The sequence below is a fragment of the Emydura macquarii genome, unplaced genomic scaffold (assembly GCF_026122565.2).
Source record: "Emydura macquarii macquarii isolate MOO-44397 ecotype Brisbane River unplaced genomic scaffold, CSIRO-AGI_Emac_v2 contig_705, whole genome shotgun sequence".
Lineage (NCBI taxonomy): Eukaryota > Metazoa > Chordata > Testudines > Chelidae > Emydura > Emydura macquarii.
The window spans coordinates 16,349,738-16,364,801 of NW_027130842.1; the positions used below are offsets into that span (position 1 = coordinate 16,349,738).

General features: G+C 39.4%; 1 protein-coding gene across 1 annotated transcript in view; it reads left to right on the forward strand.

Annotated features, from left to right (window-relative positions):
• SNX9 (sorting nexin 9) overlaps nt 1-15,064 on the forward strand; it is a 93,681-nt gene that overhangs the window by 33,036 nt on the left and 45,581 nt on the right. The window contains exons 2-4 of the mRNA XM_067542478.1: nt 1,409-1,495; nt 4,240-4,314; nt 5,186-5,308. Coding sequence (XP_067398579.1) covers nt 1,409-1,495; nt 4,240-4,314; nt 5,186-5,308 — 285 coding nt within the window. The remainder of the gene's footprint in view (nt 1-1,408; nt 1,496-4,239; nt 4,315-5,185; nt 5,309-15,064) is intronic.

Consider the following 15,064-nt stretch of genomic DNA (forward strand, 5'->3'; position numbering starts at 1 on the left):
TTGTGTCCAACTTGAAACATTTTAGAAATATAACCTTTCCTTAATCATCATTATAACAGAACCAGTGCAATGCTATAGTTAATATTGGGTTGTATTTTTCACTAAATATGGGTTGATTTCGTACCCACGCCTTGTTTATGCAAAATACAATTCATTTGCTCCAAAATTTTGGCACATAATCTGAGAGAGGCTGGAATTTTCAATATTTTTCATATCTTATTAATTGGCTTCTGAGTTCTAGGCAATTAAAACCTACCTTATAAAAGTTCATTCTCAAGCTTATAAATTTTTTGGCTTAAAAAGACTCTAGAAAGCCAAAAATGTGGACTTAGCTCACCAAAACCCTCTCACTATCTTGGTTGGCCTTTGGTGTTGTGGAGGTAAATTTGAGAAAGAATTGTCTGAAGTCTGACATCCTTCAGTGGTATAGTATTAAGGTTTGGGTGTGATGAATGGCAGCTCTAGTGGTGAAGTATGCCTCTCTGGGTGGAGCAGAGGGGGGAGGTACTGTTAGAAGGCTTAACTTTTCATTTCTATGCTTTTCTGGTTGTGTTTGATATGTACAGATCAACCTTAACTCTCACGCCAGAAAATGTTTTTGTGTATTACTATAGTACTGGGTTAAATTGTAAAAAACCAAGTTGAACTACAGTTAGGCAAAGGCTAATGGGTTAGTACTGACTGTGTATTTTGGGGTTGTGTATTCTATTTAAATTAAAACTGTTCTTGTTCAGTGTTTAGTTCTTCCTGTAAGTTAGACGAGGTAATCACAATAAATGAATTGTAAGATTCTGTCTAGTTTCATGTTGGTTTATGTGTAGCTCTGGTTACCTGAACCTGTAATCCCTTCAGATGAGTATGACTTTTGTATCCTCTTTTTTGAAATGCTAACTTCACAAAACAGTCCTTCTGCATGAGTCAGAGTACAAATGCTTCTTACAAAATAGCACATTAAGGGAACTGATTTTTCTTCTGCCTCTAGCAGTGAAAGAAGAGCCGCTGAAAATGGTAAAAACTAAAGTGAGAGACCAGTAGGTCCTATATGCTGCAGACAGTGGTTTATTTGCCTGCTTGCTTAGACTGCAATTCTTTGGCTGTAGATAATCGCCTTCTGCAGAGAGCTGCAGATCACAGATTCTGATTAGTGGGGGTGGTTTCGTTTTTGGATGCATTTTAAGGTTTTTGTTGGAAGCAGATGTTGGCATTCGTATTTTGAAGTTCAGATGCATGTTATGTTAAGATTTGTGTGATATGTCATTTGTATTGCTTGTGCCACACCCTTCTTTCCTCCCACCCAACCATTTCTCTTAATGGTTATGAATCATGGAGTTCTGCTGATATTTTCCAATATGAATGCTGAATATTTAAATGTAGAATATTGTCATTGATACATTCTTTCCACCCATAGGCTCGGGTGATGTATGACTTTGCTGCTGAACCTGGAAACAATGAGCTGACAGTTAATGAAGGGGAGATCATCATAATTACCAATCCGGTAAGAGAAATCAAATGGAAACCAGGTTACAATGCACTGACCTACTTCGAGGGGTTTGTGCCGAAAAGAGATGCTGAGTGGCATCTAATGGGAAAGCTCTTGCATGCTTTCCCTTCCTCCCTCTAGGTAAAGGCCAATAAGTTAAATACAAAAGACTATTCCAGTAATGGTTTGGATATAATTTAAATTAATAAAAGCAAGCTCAGAGGACAGTTGGACATTACTTTACTTCTCTGTACCTAGGCATTTTAGTCGTCTTTTTCAGTACTGTCCTCTTGTACTATCTATACTGTAGTGCCATGTCATAGGAACATGCTAATGATAGTGATACCATTAAATCTGAATGTATTGGCTTTTTTGGGTTAAGGTAGTTACTCAACATTTTTATGTAGTCTCTTTTTTGCATTGATTATTGTTTGTATTTAAATGGTCATTCTAAAAACTGATTAATTTAAACTTATTTTTAAATGCAACATTTTTCACATTCAAATTTAAATGTCAAAATGCAAAGACACCAGTTTGCATGGAGGCTTTAACACAGCAAAGCTTCTGTTTCTGATTGAACCTTTTATTGTTAGGCTAGTGTGCGTGGAGTGGGAGAGAAATATTAAGGGGCTGATCTTGTAAAAGTTTAAGCTTTATGCATAATTTTGTGCCATGTGAGTAGTCCCACTAACTTAAATGGGCCTATTCAAGTGGTATGAGGTTCTCTACAAGCTTAAGTCTTTGCAGGATCTACAGTTTTGACCAACCCTCCCCTCTTTCCCTCCCCCCCACTAAATATCGGTCAGATTTTAGGCAAAATTGTAAACCTTCTTTACCAGAATTATTGGTAACACTTGCAAAAATCTTACAATTTTAATTCACCCTTTACTATTTATGCTGTATGTATTTTTTTTGTTTTTTGTATTTCACTCATCTTGGCTAGTGAAAGACTATTCCTTTGCTGTTAGTCCATTGCAATCTGACTCTCACAGTAAAGTGTTTTAATGGATTGCTTAAACTCTCAGTAGGAATTAGTTTAGCTTCTGTACAAACACTTTAATTGAAATTTGGCATCCATAAAAAGTAACAAGAACATATCTGTTGGGTTTTATAGGAAAACCTTTTCTTTTGGGATATTGAAGTGTTCAGGGTCTCTGCTAAGAGTAAAATGTTCGGATATGTCTACACTGCATCATAAGCCCGTAGTTGAGACTGGGCCCAAGCCTAGCCCCCTAATGTCTATACTTCAGTTGCACTAAGCCAGGGCTTAAAGTTGGGGTACCAGTCCCCTGCTGGGCTGGAGGGTCTGAGATTGAGTTAAGATGGGGTATGAGCCCTATTGCTTTGCATTGTAGACGCAGCCCAGCTTGACTCGGGTTGTGGGAGTCAGCCAGTAATATCCCACAATTCCATGGCCCAACTTTCTTAGTCCTCTCTCTCTCTCTCTCTCTCCCTCCTTCCTTTCCCCACTCTTCACTGACTGCTCAGTCGATCCAGATAGATTGATCTGATGGTGGTGACTTTGCCGCCATCAGTGTAGACATCCCCCTCAGTGGCTTAGCTTGGTTCACATTGGCCAGGCAACCTGTGTGTAAGTATTAGCAGATCATTCAAACAAACAAAGACCTTTACAAACTGTTTCAATGAGTATTAACTGGGCCTTTGTTTATATATAAATCTCCTTTCAGTCAGATGTACTTGAAGATTTATCATCAATATAAATCTTCATTTATCTGCATATAAACTTAATTTGATTTTGTTTTTTTACTTAATATACTGAAAATGAATATATATTAAAACAGTTGAGAGTCAGAAATTTGAAGGTCAACAGGGATTATTTAGCATACACAGGCCTAATTACCACATATTAATCAGCTCATTATGCAACTGGTGTTTGAGAGACACTTGGATTTCTAATAGACCTAGTTTATTCCAAGTCATGTTGTCCTGGTATCAACCCTAGTCAGCTTCACCTACAAAGGCTGCAAAGCCTTAAGTATCTTATTCTTTCGTATATATATTATGGTACTATCTAGTGGCTCCACTGAGATCTAGGCCCCCTTGTCTTAGGCACTGTACAAACACTTAGACAGAAATTGTCTCTTGCTAAGAGTTTACAAACTAGACAGATGAGACAAAGGGTGGGAGGAACTATTCTCTGAGTTCTTTGATGTGGCATTCACCTGCCTTTAAGCGTGAGACAATCCTTACTTTTCCTGTAGTTCCCTGCCTCCATTCACTTCCAACATCTGCGGCAAATTAGGCAGGGATCGTACAAACCGCTTCATTGACTATGCGACTCTGATTCATTCCCTGAGCATTGCCTATCTGTGCATCGAATGAGGCAAGGGTACTGTACGACCAGTATGTGATCATGTAATTAAAATCTTTATCATTATGTATGTGCACAAGGGGGCTGAATTAAGGTTGTGTACATAACCTAAATTTTTTCAAGTTCTTGACTTTGCAAGCTAATTAATGTTCTGTTAACTTTAGTGTTTTAATAATTTCCTACAATTTTGAAAATAGTTAAATTTCACAACAGCCATGTGAGGGAGGCATGGTCAATATTATCCTCCTCTTATAATGAAGAAACTGAGGCTCTGAAAGGTTTACGTGAATTTGCCCAGTGTCAGTCATAACGTTCTCTCAAATTCTGATTTTCAAGAATCAACTACAAGGCCATAATTAAAGCATACTTCAGCATCTATCTAGAAAAATTATTTGTATAATGCTTATTCTTCTTTTTATTTCTTTAGGACATAGGTGGAGGTTGGTTGGAAGGAAAAAACAGCAAAGGAGAGAGGGGACTTGTTCCAACAGATTATATTGAAGTAAGAGATCACAATATAACAATACAGGAAAAACTTGGTAAAGCAGAGCTACAGCAGATTTTGTGCTTTTGATTTTTATTTTTTTTAATATTGGAAATCTTTTTTAATTCTGTAGACTGAAGCCTTGATGAAAGATGGCAGTATTTAATCCCACTTAAAAAAATCATTTGTATTAATAGTTTTGAAGGTCAGGGTTAACACGTGTCTTCATATAATACACAATTACTATTTAAAAAGTCATGTTATCATATTGCATTTACGGCCTATTCTAAGGCTAGAGAGTGGATATGGTCACTTTTGGTTAACAAGCCCTTTTAGTGCTGCCTACTGTACTGTATCTCCTTCAGAGAAAGAAGAAGTTGTATGTAGCAGAGATTGATAACCTGTAAAATGTTAATTTCCTTGACAAACTATTATTGGTGGTTCACAAGAAAACCAAAAATAACATGTACATCCTGTTCCAGAATAATTGAACAAGTACAAGAATGCAGATTTATTTTTTAAAAATCTGCTTCTGGTGTAGGCTTTCTTTTTTCACAAATTATGTAGCAAGGCAACTAACAGGTCATTGCATGTCACGTGGCCATACAACAATAGACTTCCTCCTCCAAAACAATGGACCATACTTCTTGTTAATACCCAAATTTGATATATTATTGAATGCAGGATGTGTATACAGTGCTCCAAATTGTTAGCTGATTCTATTGTCTGCTGTTAAAGATGGAATTGTATCAATGCATTTTTAAAACCTTTAATTTCAGTAGTTCTAGTGACCCTGAGAACAGTTGAGATAAAACTACAGCATGTAAAACAATATAACTTATTCCTGTAAGAATGACAGATGTCTTAAAACAGCTTTGTCTGCTTTCAGATTCTAACTGAAGGTGCAAAAGATGGAATTCCTTGTGGCAATTCAGTAGCTGACCAAGCCTTTTTTGATTCCCTCTCCTCAAATACAGCTCAGATCAACTCAGCTGCTAAAAGCAATAACCAGGTACATCAACAGTTTTTTTGGCATTCTAAGTATAGCAGGTTCTATTGACAACGCTGCTTATGCTCTAAGTTGCACTGCACTATATTTGTGAGTGTTCACAAAAGCATGGAAAAGCAGTTGTAATGGCAGTATTTTAAAATTTTGCTGAAGATTAAAAATCAGCTTATTTGTTCAGCTTGTGTAATTTTAGAAATGGTGCTGCTGGAAAAACTAGCATCATTCTAACATATATTAGAAATAAGAAAATAAGCAATTATTTTTGTTCCTTTCCTGTAAAAAGCAAAATCATATAAATCTGTGAACTGAACTAAAATCTTACCTATATTTTCCTCTTTTGTACCCTGATCTTGTCAGAATGTACACGTGCATTAACATTGGCTATTAGCAGTATCTGCTTGTGGAATTAAACTCTGATATTCTGACCTGTGTAGAAGAACTCTACTTTCTTTTCTACTTTTCTGGAAAGCACCATGCAAGCTTATGACACTGTAGAAATAATATTATACATTATTATCAAAAAAAATTTCAGCGCTCAGCAATAAAGGTTTTCTTTTTACTTGGTGTGGCTGGCTCTGGTATTTGCTGTAAGTTTGCCAGGACTTTATAATAGATCAATTCAGGACTTAAAAAATCCACTGAGCAGCTTGCCATTTTGTGAGTTGAAAACTATCTGGTAAATGCGGAGTCTAAACCTTCTCTTATGGCTGCAAGATAATCTTCCATATGTGAACCAATGCAGAGCTTTCTTCCTGAGTCTGTGGGCAAATGATTCAGTGCTTCTGCTGCTCCTAGCTTTCCTAAGCAGCAGCAGAGTGAAACTCACAAGACCCTGCTCGGTTTTACTGCTGCTTTTAGATAATCCTGTGGACCTCAGTGAAAGGGACATTAATCCTGTTAATTTTACTCAGCTGCTGCATGAAAAAGCTATGAACAGTGACTATGGTGTTATGAGTGGGAAGACTTCTAGGGATGTGGGGACGGAGAGCAGGTAAGAGTTGGGAAGAGGGGACAGTTAACAATTCCCTTCCTTTCCAAAGTCAGGAGGCTCTTGGGTGGATGGAGAATGAAGAGTAAGATCCTCACCCTTTTGACAGCCAGAAGGGGAGGAGTTTCAAATTTATCAGCCTTCTGCTATCTAGAGGTCAAGATGATTATTTATGTGTATTACTATAGCACCTAGGAGCCCAAGTGGTATAAAGAGAACAAAAATACTGCATGAAACACAGTCAGCATCATCTTCTACAGCTGTAGGGGTAGGGGATGGACTTCTTAGCTGGGCACTGTCCTGGACCTTATAGGTGGGGCATATCCCCTCATCATTTGATTAGCCTTTGGCTAATACATTTTAGGTATCTGGCTAATATGTATCTGGTAATCTCATATGGATCTACAAACTGTACCCTTTCTTGTTTCCGAATCTCAGCAACAGTTTAATTTTTTTTTTTTAAGTACAGAAGTCAACAGCCAAATAAATTGTTCTTTCCAGGAGTGCAAAGGTCTCACAGGTTGGAAAGAAAATAACTTGCTTTCCAAAACAGCTGTAGAGGCACATCCAATTCATGGAACATTCCAGAAAGAGCTGGTAGTTTTCTGAATGTACTTTATTTATTTGCATTGCAAGAGTGTGTAAAGTGGGTGGGAGCTCTTTTATAACTCTGTGTACTAGGGTTTTGCCTATGAGAGTGAATGTAATTGTTCTTTTCTTTGTAATACGTATTGGTCTCCACAGCATTTTCAACTTCTATATAAAGCCATTGGGGTATGTTTGCGCTGCAATGTAAATTCCAGGGTCTGCTGGACTTGAGCTTGCAGGCTCAGTGTTTGCAATCTCATGCTTGAGCATCTACACTGAAGATTCACCCTAGGTTTAGAATTTCTGGACTCGGGTCTCAAATCCATGCTCGGGCCACTACACTGCACTATGCAGACCCGTGTCAAAGAAGCCTGTCTCTGGCTTCCTAGTACCGTCCTCAACTGTAGCTGCTCCAATCATTTGTTCATGGGACACTGTGGGGAAAACTTGACTGGCCATCCCCTGGTATTTTACAGGAAGTTGTTGCAGCCTGCCAAGACATCTTCTGCATCTGCATGCTAGCAACTGGAGTCAGCAACATGGAGGAGTCACCATTTGAAGAACTTGGTTAGCTTGGGCTTTCATTCCCGTTTCAGGAAATGGGTGGAACATCCATGAGATGCCGATGTATGTTTTGGTGGTGTTTTCTGTCCTACCAAAGGCACCTGTTGGAGGAGGAAGAGGAGGTCAATACAGACGTTGCAGACTTGAACTAGCTGATGCTGCTCACAACTATTGGTATAGCTGCCGATGCCCCCTGTGGAGACTGGTGCTTCTAGAGCATGATCACAATTAGAGATGGGTGGCATCACATCGTCATGCAGACCTGGGATGACCAGCAATGGCTCCAGAACTTTCACATGAAGAAAGCTACATTTCAGGAGTTTTGGTAGCAGCTTACCCTGACCTCCAGCGTCATGACACACACACAAGGGCGGCTATGCAGATCTAGAAGCAAGTTGCTATAACCATCTGGAAGCTGGCTATCCTAGACTGTTACCGTTGCTAACCAGTTTGGTGTTTAAAGTCAACTATCAATAAAGTGGGGCTGAGGTTTTTGGGGCAATCGGATCTGTGATTTACCCAAAGGTGATGGACACAAACAATATCCCCGAAGTAATTGCTGGTTTTGAGATAATGGGGTTTTCAGACAGCGTTGGGGCTATTGAGGGGACTCGTGCCCATAGTTTTCCCTCGTCAAAGAGCACATAAGCACCTCAACCACAAAGAGTACTACTCCATTGTTATGCAGGTCTTTGTGGGCCACAGAGGCCGATTTATGGATGACAATGTGGGCTGTGCTGGAAAAGTTCATGATGCCAGGGTTTTCTGCCAAGTGGGTGTCTACCTTCATGGACATGACAGGGACACTGTTTCCCACCAAATGACATTGTCAGAAATAGAGTAACTGTCCCAACTGTTACTCTAATGGACCCTGAATACCACATTTTGCTTGGCTTATGAAACTGTTGTGTTATGACCTTTTTTTTTATTACTGGTTTTGGCATTGGTTTATTACCGGTGTTTTGGTGTTGTAATGGCAGCTTTCCTGTCTAGCAGTGCTTTAATATCTTTTTTTTTTTTTTTTTTTTTTAAATAGTACAGCTATGTTCAGAAATAAAGGCTTTTATTTTATTTAAAAATTTTATTACCATCGTCGCATCACATCATATGATGTGCATTTCGAAGAACAAAGATAAAGACACAAGGTGCAACTAGGAAGTTTGTATCCAGACAATTTCTCAATACATCTATTCAGATCAATCAATAATGAAAACCTACAATTCATGTCATAAACCACTGTCTCTCCCTCCCATGTTGTATAAGCCATCATCTCATCCACAATTAACAATTCATGACAATCACACACACACCCCATTTGTAGTGTATAGCGGGAGTACTTCAGTTACAGTAAAAAGTGATACCATTCTTCCTCTTCCATTGGTCCGTGCAAGTCCATAATGTGGGTGCATATAGCGTGCCTGATTTCTGTTGCCTGTATGCATCCTGCTCCAGCTGTGACAGGTGTACTTTATGACTGAGTGCGCCAGTTCAGCAATCCATTATTGTCATAGGTACGTCTGGGAACAAATGGTTCACCTTTTGAATTCACAAAGATTGTGAAGGAGCAGAGCAAGCCATAATAATGCAGACAACATTGATGACACTGGAATCCAAATGGTTCTGTAAATTTGTGCCAGCAGGATTTCAGTCTGTCAAATACGCATTCAGCCACCATTCTAAACCTACTGAAAGTGTAACTGGACCTTCTTTTGCTGGGGCCTCTGAGATCAGCCAAACCCATTCAAGATTTAGGGGATGTTAATGAAAAGAGGGAAGTGCTTCAAACAACTTGCCTTTTCTGTAACATCATCTACTACCTATTTTTTTTAACTCAGATTGTTAAATTTGTCTACAATTTTGCGGTTCCTTTTTCAGAGATTGTCCTTTCTGGTCTTAAAATCTGACTTCCTGTATATCACAGACCATTAAATTGTATCTAGTTACCCCAGTACTGAGTCCAATCTGATTTGAGCATCCAGTCTTGATTTGTATACGTTGCAGAGTGAAGTCAGTTTAATTTCAGTCGACTTTCACACACCGAACTTACAAAGTCAGAGGAGCGTGATCACACCATGCACTTGCGTCGGGGGTTTGCATCCCCACCAGCCACTCTCATATCGATAATCAAAGCAGTGCACCGGGGGTAGCTATCTCACAGTGCAACTATCTGCAGTGCTTTTTGGGAAGGTTGTTGTCCTCCCATGATACAACATGTGCCTTCCCCTCTTGTCCCAAACAGACGAACATTTTTTCACACCATTTTTCCAAACCCGTCTCTGCCATGTGCATGCCATTGCCAGAGAGGTATGGAGCCCGCTCAACTGTGCACTATCATTGTGAGCATCACGAACACCTCATTACTTATCCTGTAGTATTTTCAAGGCTGAGACAGGAGCCGCAGTGTGGAAAATTATGATGTTACTGAAGCTGCCCTGTTACAAGCCATAGAACAAAACAATTCCCGTTTGTTGCATGCTGTCATGCACCATCTTCAGTTGGTCCCAGGAAACAAGCACTGACTAATGGGATCTCATCGTTATGAAGGTGTGGGATGTTGCTTGATTTTTGGGTGTTTAGTAATTTGAATGGGGTTATAGGCTCGCCAATTGATCTGATCAGAAGATAATAAGGTTCTAGTCCCGGAATCAGGCTCCAGAAGAGTTTTATAGGGACCCCTGGGGTGCACGACAGGAATGCTCACACTGATAGCCAAATCTGTATAATTTGTATAAGCTTTTATTAAGAAAACATAAACTGATAGACAAATGACTGATTAAAAGAAAATGAATAATCTAATGGATAGGATTACAGTTTTATTCTAAAGACACGTGATGCATATATTTATACGGTATGCTTTGGATTAATATACTCACACCCTTCCCTGATGACCTAGTTGAGAGAGATGTCCCGTTTCTCCACTCTTGGGTAGAGAGGTGGAGAGCTAGGAGCTGTAAGGCTAAGACTAACACTACAAATAATACTGAGTATAAATGAAGAAAACAAAAGATCTTAACACAATAACTAAAAAGTTTCAAAAAGGAGTAGCTGATGATCGCCCCAAGTAACATGGCTTGCCCCTTCTTATACCCTGAACAATATGGATCCTTCTTCTAAGTCCAAACTTGGATTCTTCACCGCCAGATTATTAGGGTACACTTATTCTATAGGCTGGCAGGTTTGTGTGTATTAATGACATATCCATATCCTTTCCAGATGGTTCCAGACGGTTCGCTTATCTCACCTTTGTTATTTCTGGCCCTTTTGTGGGTTTTGTGGTGTACCTGTGAAGTTTACTTGGGGCATAAACTGAGACAGGCCTCTCCCTCCACCCGTCTTGATGCCTCCTGACTTATCTAGGGTAAAGGTTTGATGATGATGATTCCTCACTGAAAACTACTTTTGAGACCTGTCAGCCAGTTCTTAATCCATGATATATGGTCTTTATTGATAGAGTATAGTACTAATTTTTAAATCAGAATGTTGTGCAGTACTAAATCTAAGTCTGTTTCATCTATATAATAACCTTTATCAACCAAACTCTTGTAATCTCATCAAATAATGAAATCAGGTTTGTTTGTAAGATCTTTTTTCCCCCCATACAACAATATTGACTGGCATTCATTACATTCCTATCCTTTAATTCTTTACAATTGAATTTATTAGCTTTTCCATTATTTTGCCTGGGATTGATGTCAGGCTTCTGGACTCCTCTGTGCTATTGGATGCCAAATCACCATTGTGGCAAAACAGGCCACTTCTATCTGTGGCTGGTCAGAAGATCAAGCTTCTTCCTATGAGGCATAGACCTGGCCCTCGTAGTCCATGCATTCATGACCAACTTACTTGATTTTTGCAACTCCTAGATAGCAGTGAAGACACAGATGCTCTGAAAATGCACCAACTGATCCAAAATGCAACCAACAATCAACTCAGCCACACAGGTTACCATGAACACATTGCCTTAGTGTTCCACTCCATATGCAGCCTTTCTGTTCCATACAGAGTCCATTTGCATTTCCTGATATTCAAAGCCCTCCATGGGATTGGTCCACCTACCCAAAAAGTCATATCTCTCTCTGCCACATAACTTCCCATGATAATTATGTTCCACCAGAACAATGACACTATTTAAAATTGTAGGATTTTAATTCAACATTAATCTAAATATACGTGGAACCAACAGCATCTCTGTTCTTGTGTTTTCTGTTTTAAGTTTGAGCGAGAAGTACAGCTTGTACTGCCTTCCCCTAAACTGTTTACCTGATGACACATTGATGAAGAAGGAATACATCAGATGGCTCCATGTGGCTTTGAATATTTCTGTACTCTAAAAGAGTATATAATAAATATTAATACTTCATTTCCCAAATGGAATGATTCTTATAAGTAAAGTGCTAACAATTTTGTTTGGCTCTATATGAGACACAAGTACAGACAGTTCCTACTCTACAAATCTTGCAATATATGCAAGACAGATGAGGAATAAATAGTAAGCTCTGAAAAGTGGACAACTTAGGGTATTTTAAAGACGTGCTGTTGATTTTTTGGGCAGTTCGGAAGAAGATGGCGGCGAAGGGGGGCCTGAACAGAGAGATCTTTCCATGCAGAAGGGGCATTTGGAAAATGATATGAAGATGGTTGTGGGGATACAGATGAATGGGACATTGAGGCTGGGAGTATTGGCAGAGCAAAGTGGAGGTTACTGTGGTGTGCTTACTCCAAAGCTTGTACAGCTTTTTAAGAAGAGTTGACACGCAGTGGAGCACTTGAATAACCAACAATAGCATTCTTCAATAGTATCATTTTATTGGGGGTCTGTTATCTTCGTAATGGCTTTTTTTTTAAACAAAACTTCTCTGGGCAGCTAGATTTATTTTTTGCTTGTATTACTACTATTGTATTCAGTAAAACACTTTTTCTCTTCCTTAAACATTAAGCCACTTAAAATAACAAGCACATATGTTGTATAGAGCCATTTAACATACAAGTAGCTATGGAGTCAAACGGACACTGGTACATTCATGAATATCAACTTCAGTTCCAATAGGGAAGAAATACTTTTTTTTATTTGTTTAATCTCTGTGCTATATTAGGTAGGTAGCTATACATCCATGGGGCACACTCTTTCAAGTCCTGTTTTGTTTTAATGGTGACTGCTAGTTTATATCAGGCTGATAGCTGGGCTCAACACATTTAAGGAGAGACACATGATATTTGAATACAAACTAGAGTATGTGGTGGTCCAGTATCTTATTTTAAATTTTTAAAAATTGAATAGCTCATCCCTAAGAAATTGTTCTGAACTCTCAAATGAGAGCATGCACTCAGAGCTTGAAGAATATCCAGCACATACTTTCACGAAAAGCTGAATCTCTGTATTCTCCTCTCATTCTAACCAGCCATAGATATTTAGTTTCCTTCCATTGACACATCTTTGTTTTCCCAGTAAATCGGTTTTGCCCCTCCGGATGATCTACTAATGATGCTTCCCTGCTCAGTTAATGCTGACCCCAAATCACTTCTGCTTTGGAAAATCACTTCCCCTCCCATTCCCCAAATCAAAGTTCTGCTCCCTGCTCTGGCTCTCCTGGCACATAGGAGGCTTGTGTCACACTAGCTGGATTGGGGGGGGGGGGGGATTTATTATATTTTTTAACATCAATATGTCAAAATCATAATTCATGTAAGATATGCCACATCAGGTACTGTTAGAAAGGCTATAATGTGTGAAGTAAGATGATGATATTTATGTTCATGTGTTAGATGTGTAATGGAAGTTATGGGATATGGTTGATATAGCTGTATTTCAAATTGTGCTCTGCCTGGGCAACACCCCAGGCAGGATGGCTGCAGCAATAGCCTGCTTAATGACCCATTAAGAAATTCACAGATACAAGGGGCCCAGTGGGAGAAGCCAGGGATATACCTGATTAGTCACCAGGACTTATTTATGTGACTCTGGACTCCATTTTATTCCTGTAAATTTCCACAAGCAGCATGGCAAAGCCCAAAGGACATAAAAGGCAGCTGTCCCACATCCATTTTGTCTTAAGTTTGTCTTTAGTCTACCGTCTACCTCTGGATCAACTCATCTACAACTGAACTGAAGCTGTGAAACAGGACTGAGACTATACAGAGACTATACAAGCCTACAAACTCCACAATTCTTCTAGAAACCTGATACATACAATTGATTTCAAAGTCTATATATATCTGATTGCTTTAATCCTTTAACATTTCTCTTATAGTTTTTGTTTCTTTTTATAATAAACCTTTAGTTTTATTTACTAAAGGATTGGCTGGCAGCATGGTATTTTGGGCAAGATTCAAACTTATATTCATCTGGTACTGTGGCTGACCCTTTGGGGTCAGGAGAAACCTTTTTGGTAAAGAGCATAGAGTGTTAAATAACTGGTCTCTTTACTGGACCTAGTGGCTGATTGGGGGCCTGAGACTGAAATGCAGTAAAGGGGGCTGTGTGTATTTGTGTACTGGCTTCTTGGTAACTGGTTTGGGGAATCAGAAGCACTGTTTGTGGCTGGTTGGGAAGTCTGACTTCAGTGTCGCCCACCAGTGCTGGGAGAATCTGCTCTCCTTTTGCAGACTGCCCTGACTTGGGCATTTCCAGGTGGCTACCCTAAGCATGGATGGGTCACAGCTTGGTTTCCCATCTCCTCCTCAACCTGGGACCTCTGCTTCCTCTCCCACCTCCCATCCCATTAAAAGAACAGCAGCTTAGCACGTGCGCCACTCATGCTCTACTCCGTCTTCTCTTCCACATTCTATGAAAACAGTAGTGTCTTTAGCTGCTTTACACCCTTCTAAAAGAAGAAGTAGCATTCCTTCCCATCACCACTCCCAGAGAAGGAGATATTTGGTGCCCAGAAACACTCGGTGCTGTCAACACTGTTGCCAACTCACTTTCATAAAATCATGAGTCATGATATTTCTTTTTTTGTAAAGCCCTAGCTCTGGAAGTCCATTGACTTACATGAGAATCTCCATTTTTAATAATAAATAATATAATATAGGTTTCTAGCCCATATGGTTGCAGAGAAAAGCTTGAAAATGTGAGTCAGATGCAGTCTAAAGGCTCAAAAACCAGGAAGAAAATTAAAAAAAAACTTCTCGTGATCTTTTTAAATTTTGTTTTTGTTTGATGGCTGACTCATCTTTTGGAGCTGTTGAGTTTGGCAATACTGAGACACACAGGAAGACAATAATGTCTACCTCAGCTGATCTCACTATGAACACTTGCCTGGAACCTTTGCCTGCTTACCCAAAATGAGTAGGCAAGTGGGTTTTTAAAGCCCTTCATCCAGTCATGTGCTTTAAGATACTGAAGTATTCAAATTGTTGGGGCTCTCACAGTGCATGGTCCCACCCTGGATGTCCACAGATTTAAAGTGATAACACTGTATGCGCACACACACATTTTCTGGTCATCTGTGAGGTGAAGAGAAGGAAGTTCTGCATGAAGCCCTGACAATTCTCCTACCCTTCTTTCCTTCACCAATCTGTCTAACCACTGGATGGCCAGTGGAGGATTGGATAAGATTTCCAGCTGCATTGCTTCTTAAACACTCTGTCAACTTTAGTTACACATCTGACTGAAAACA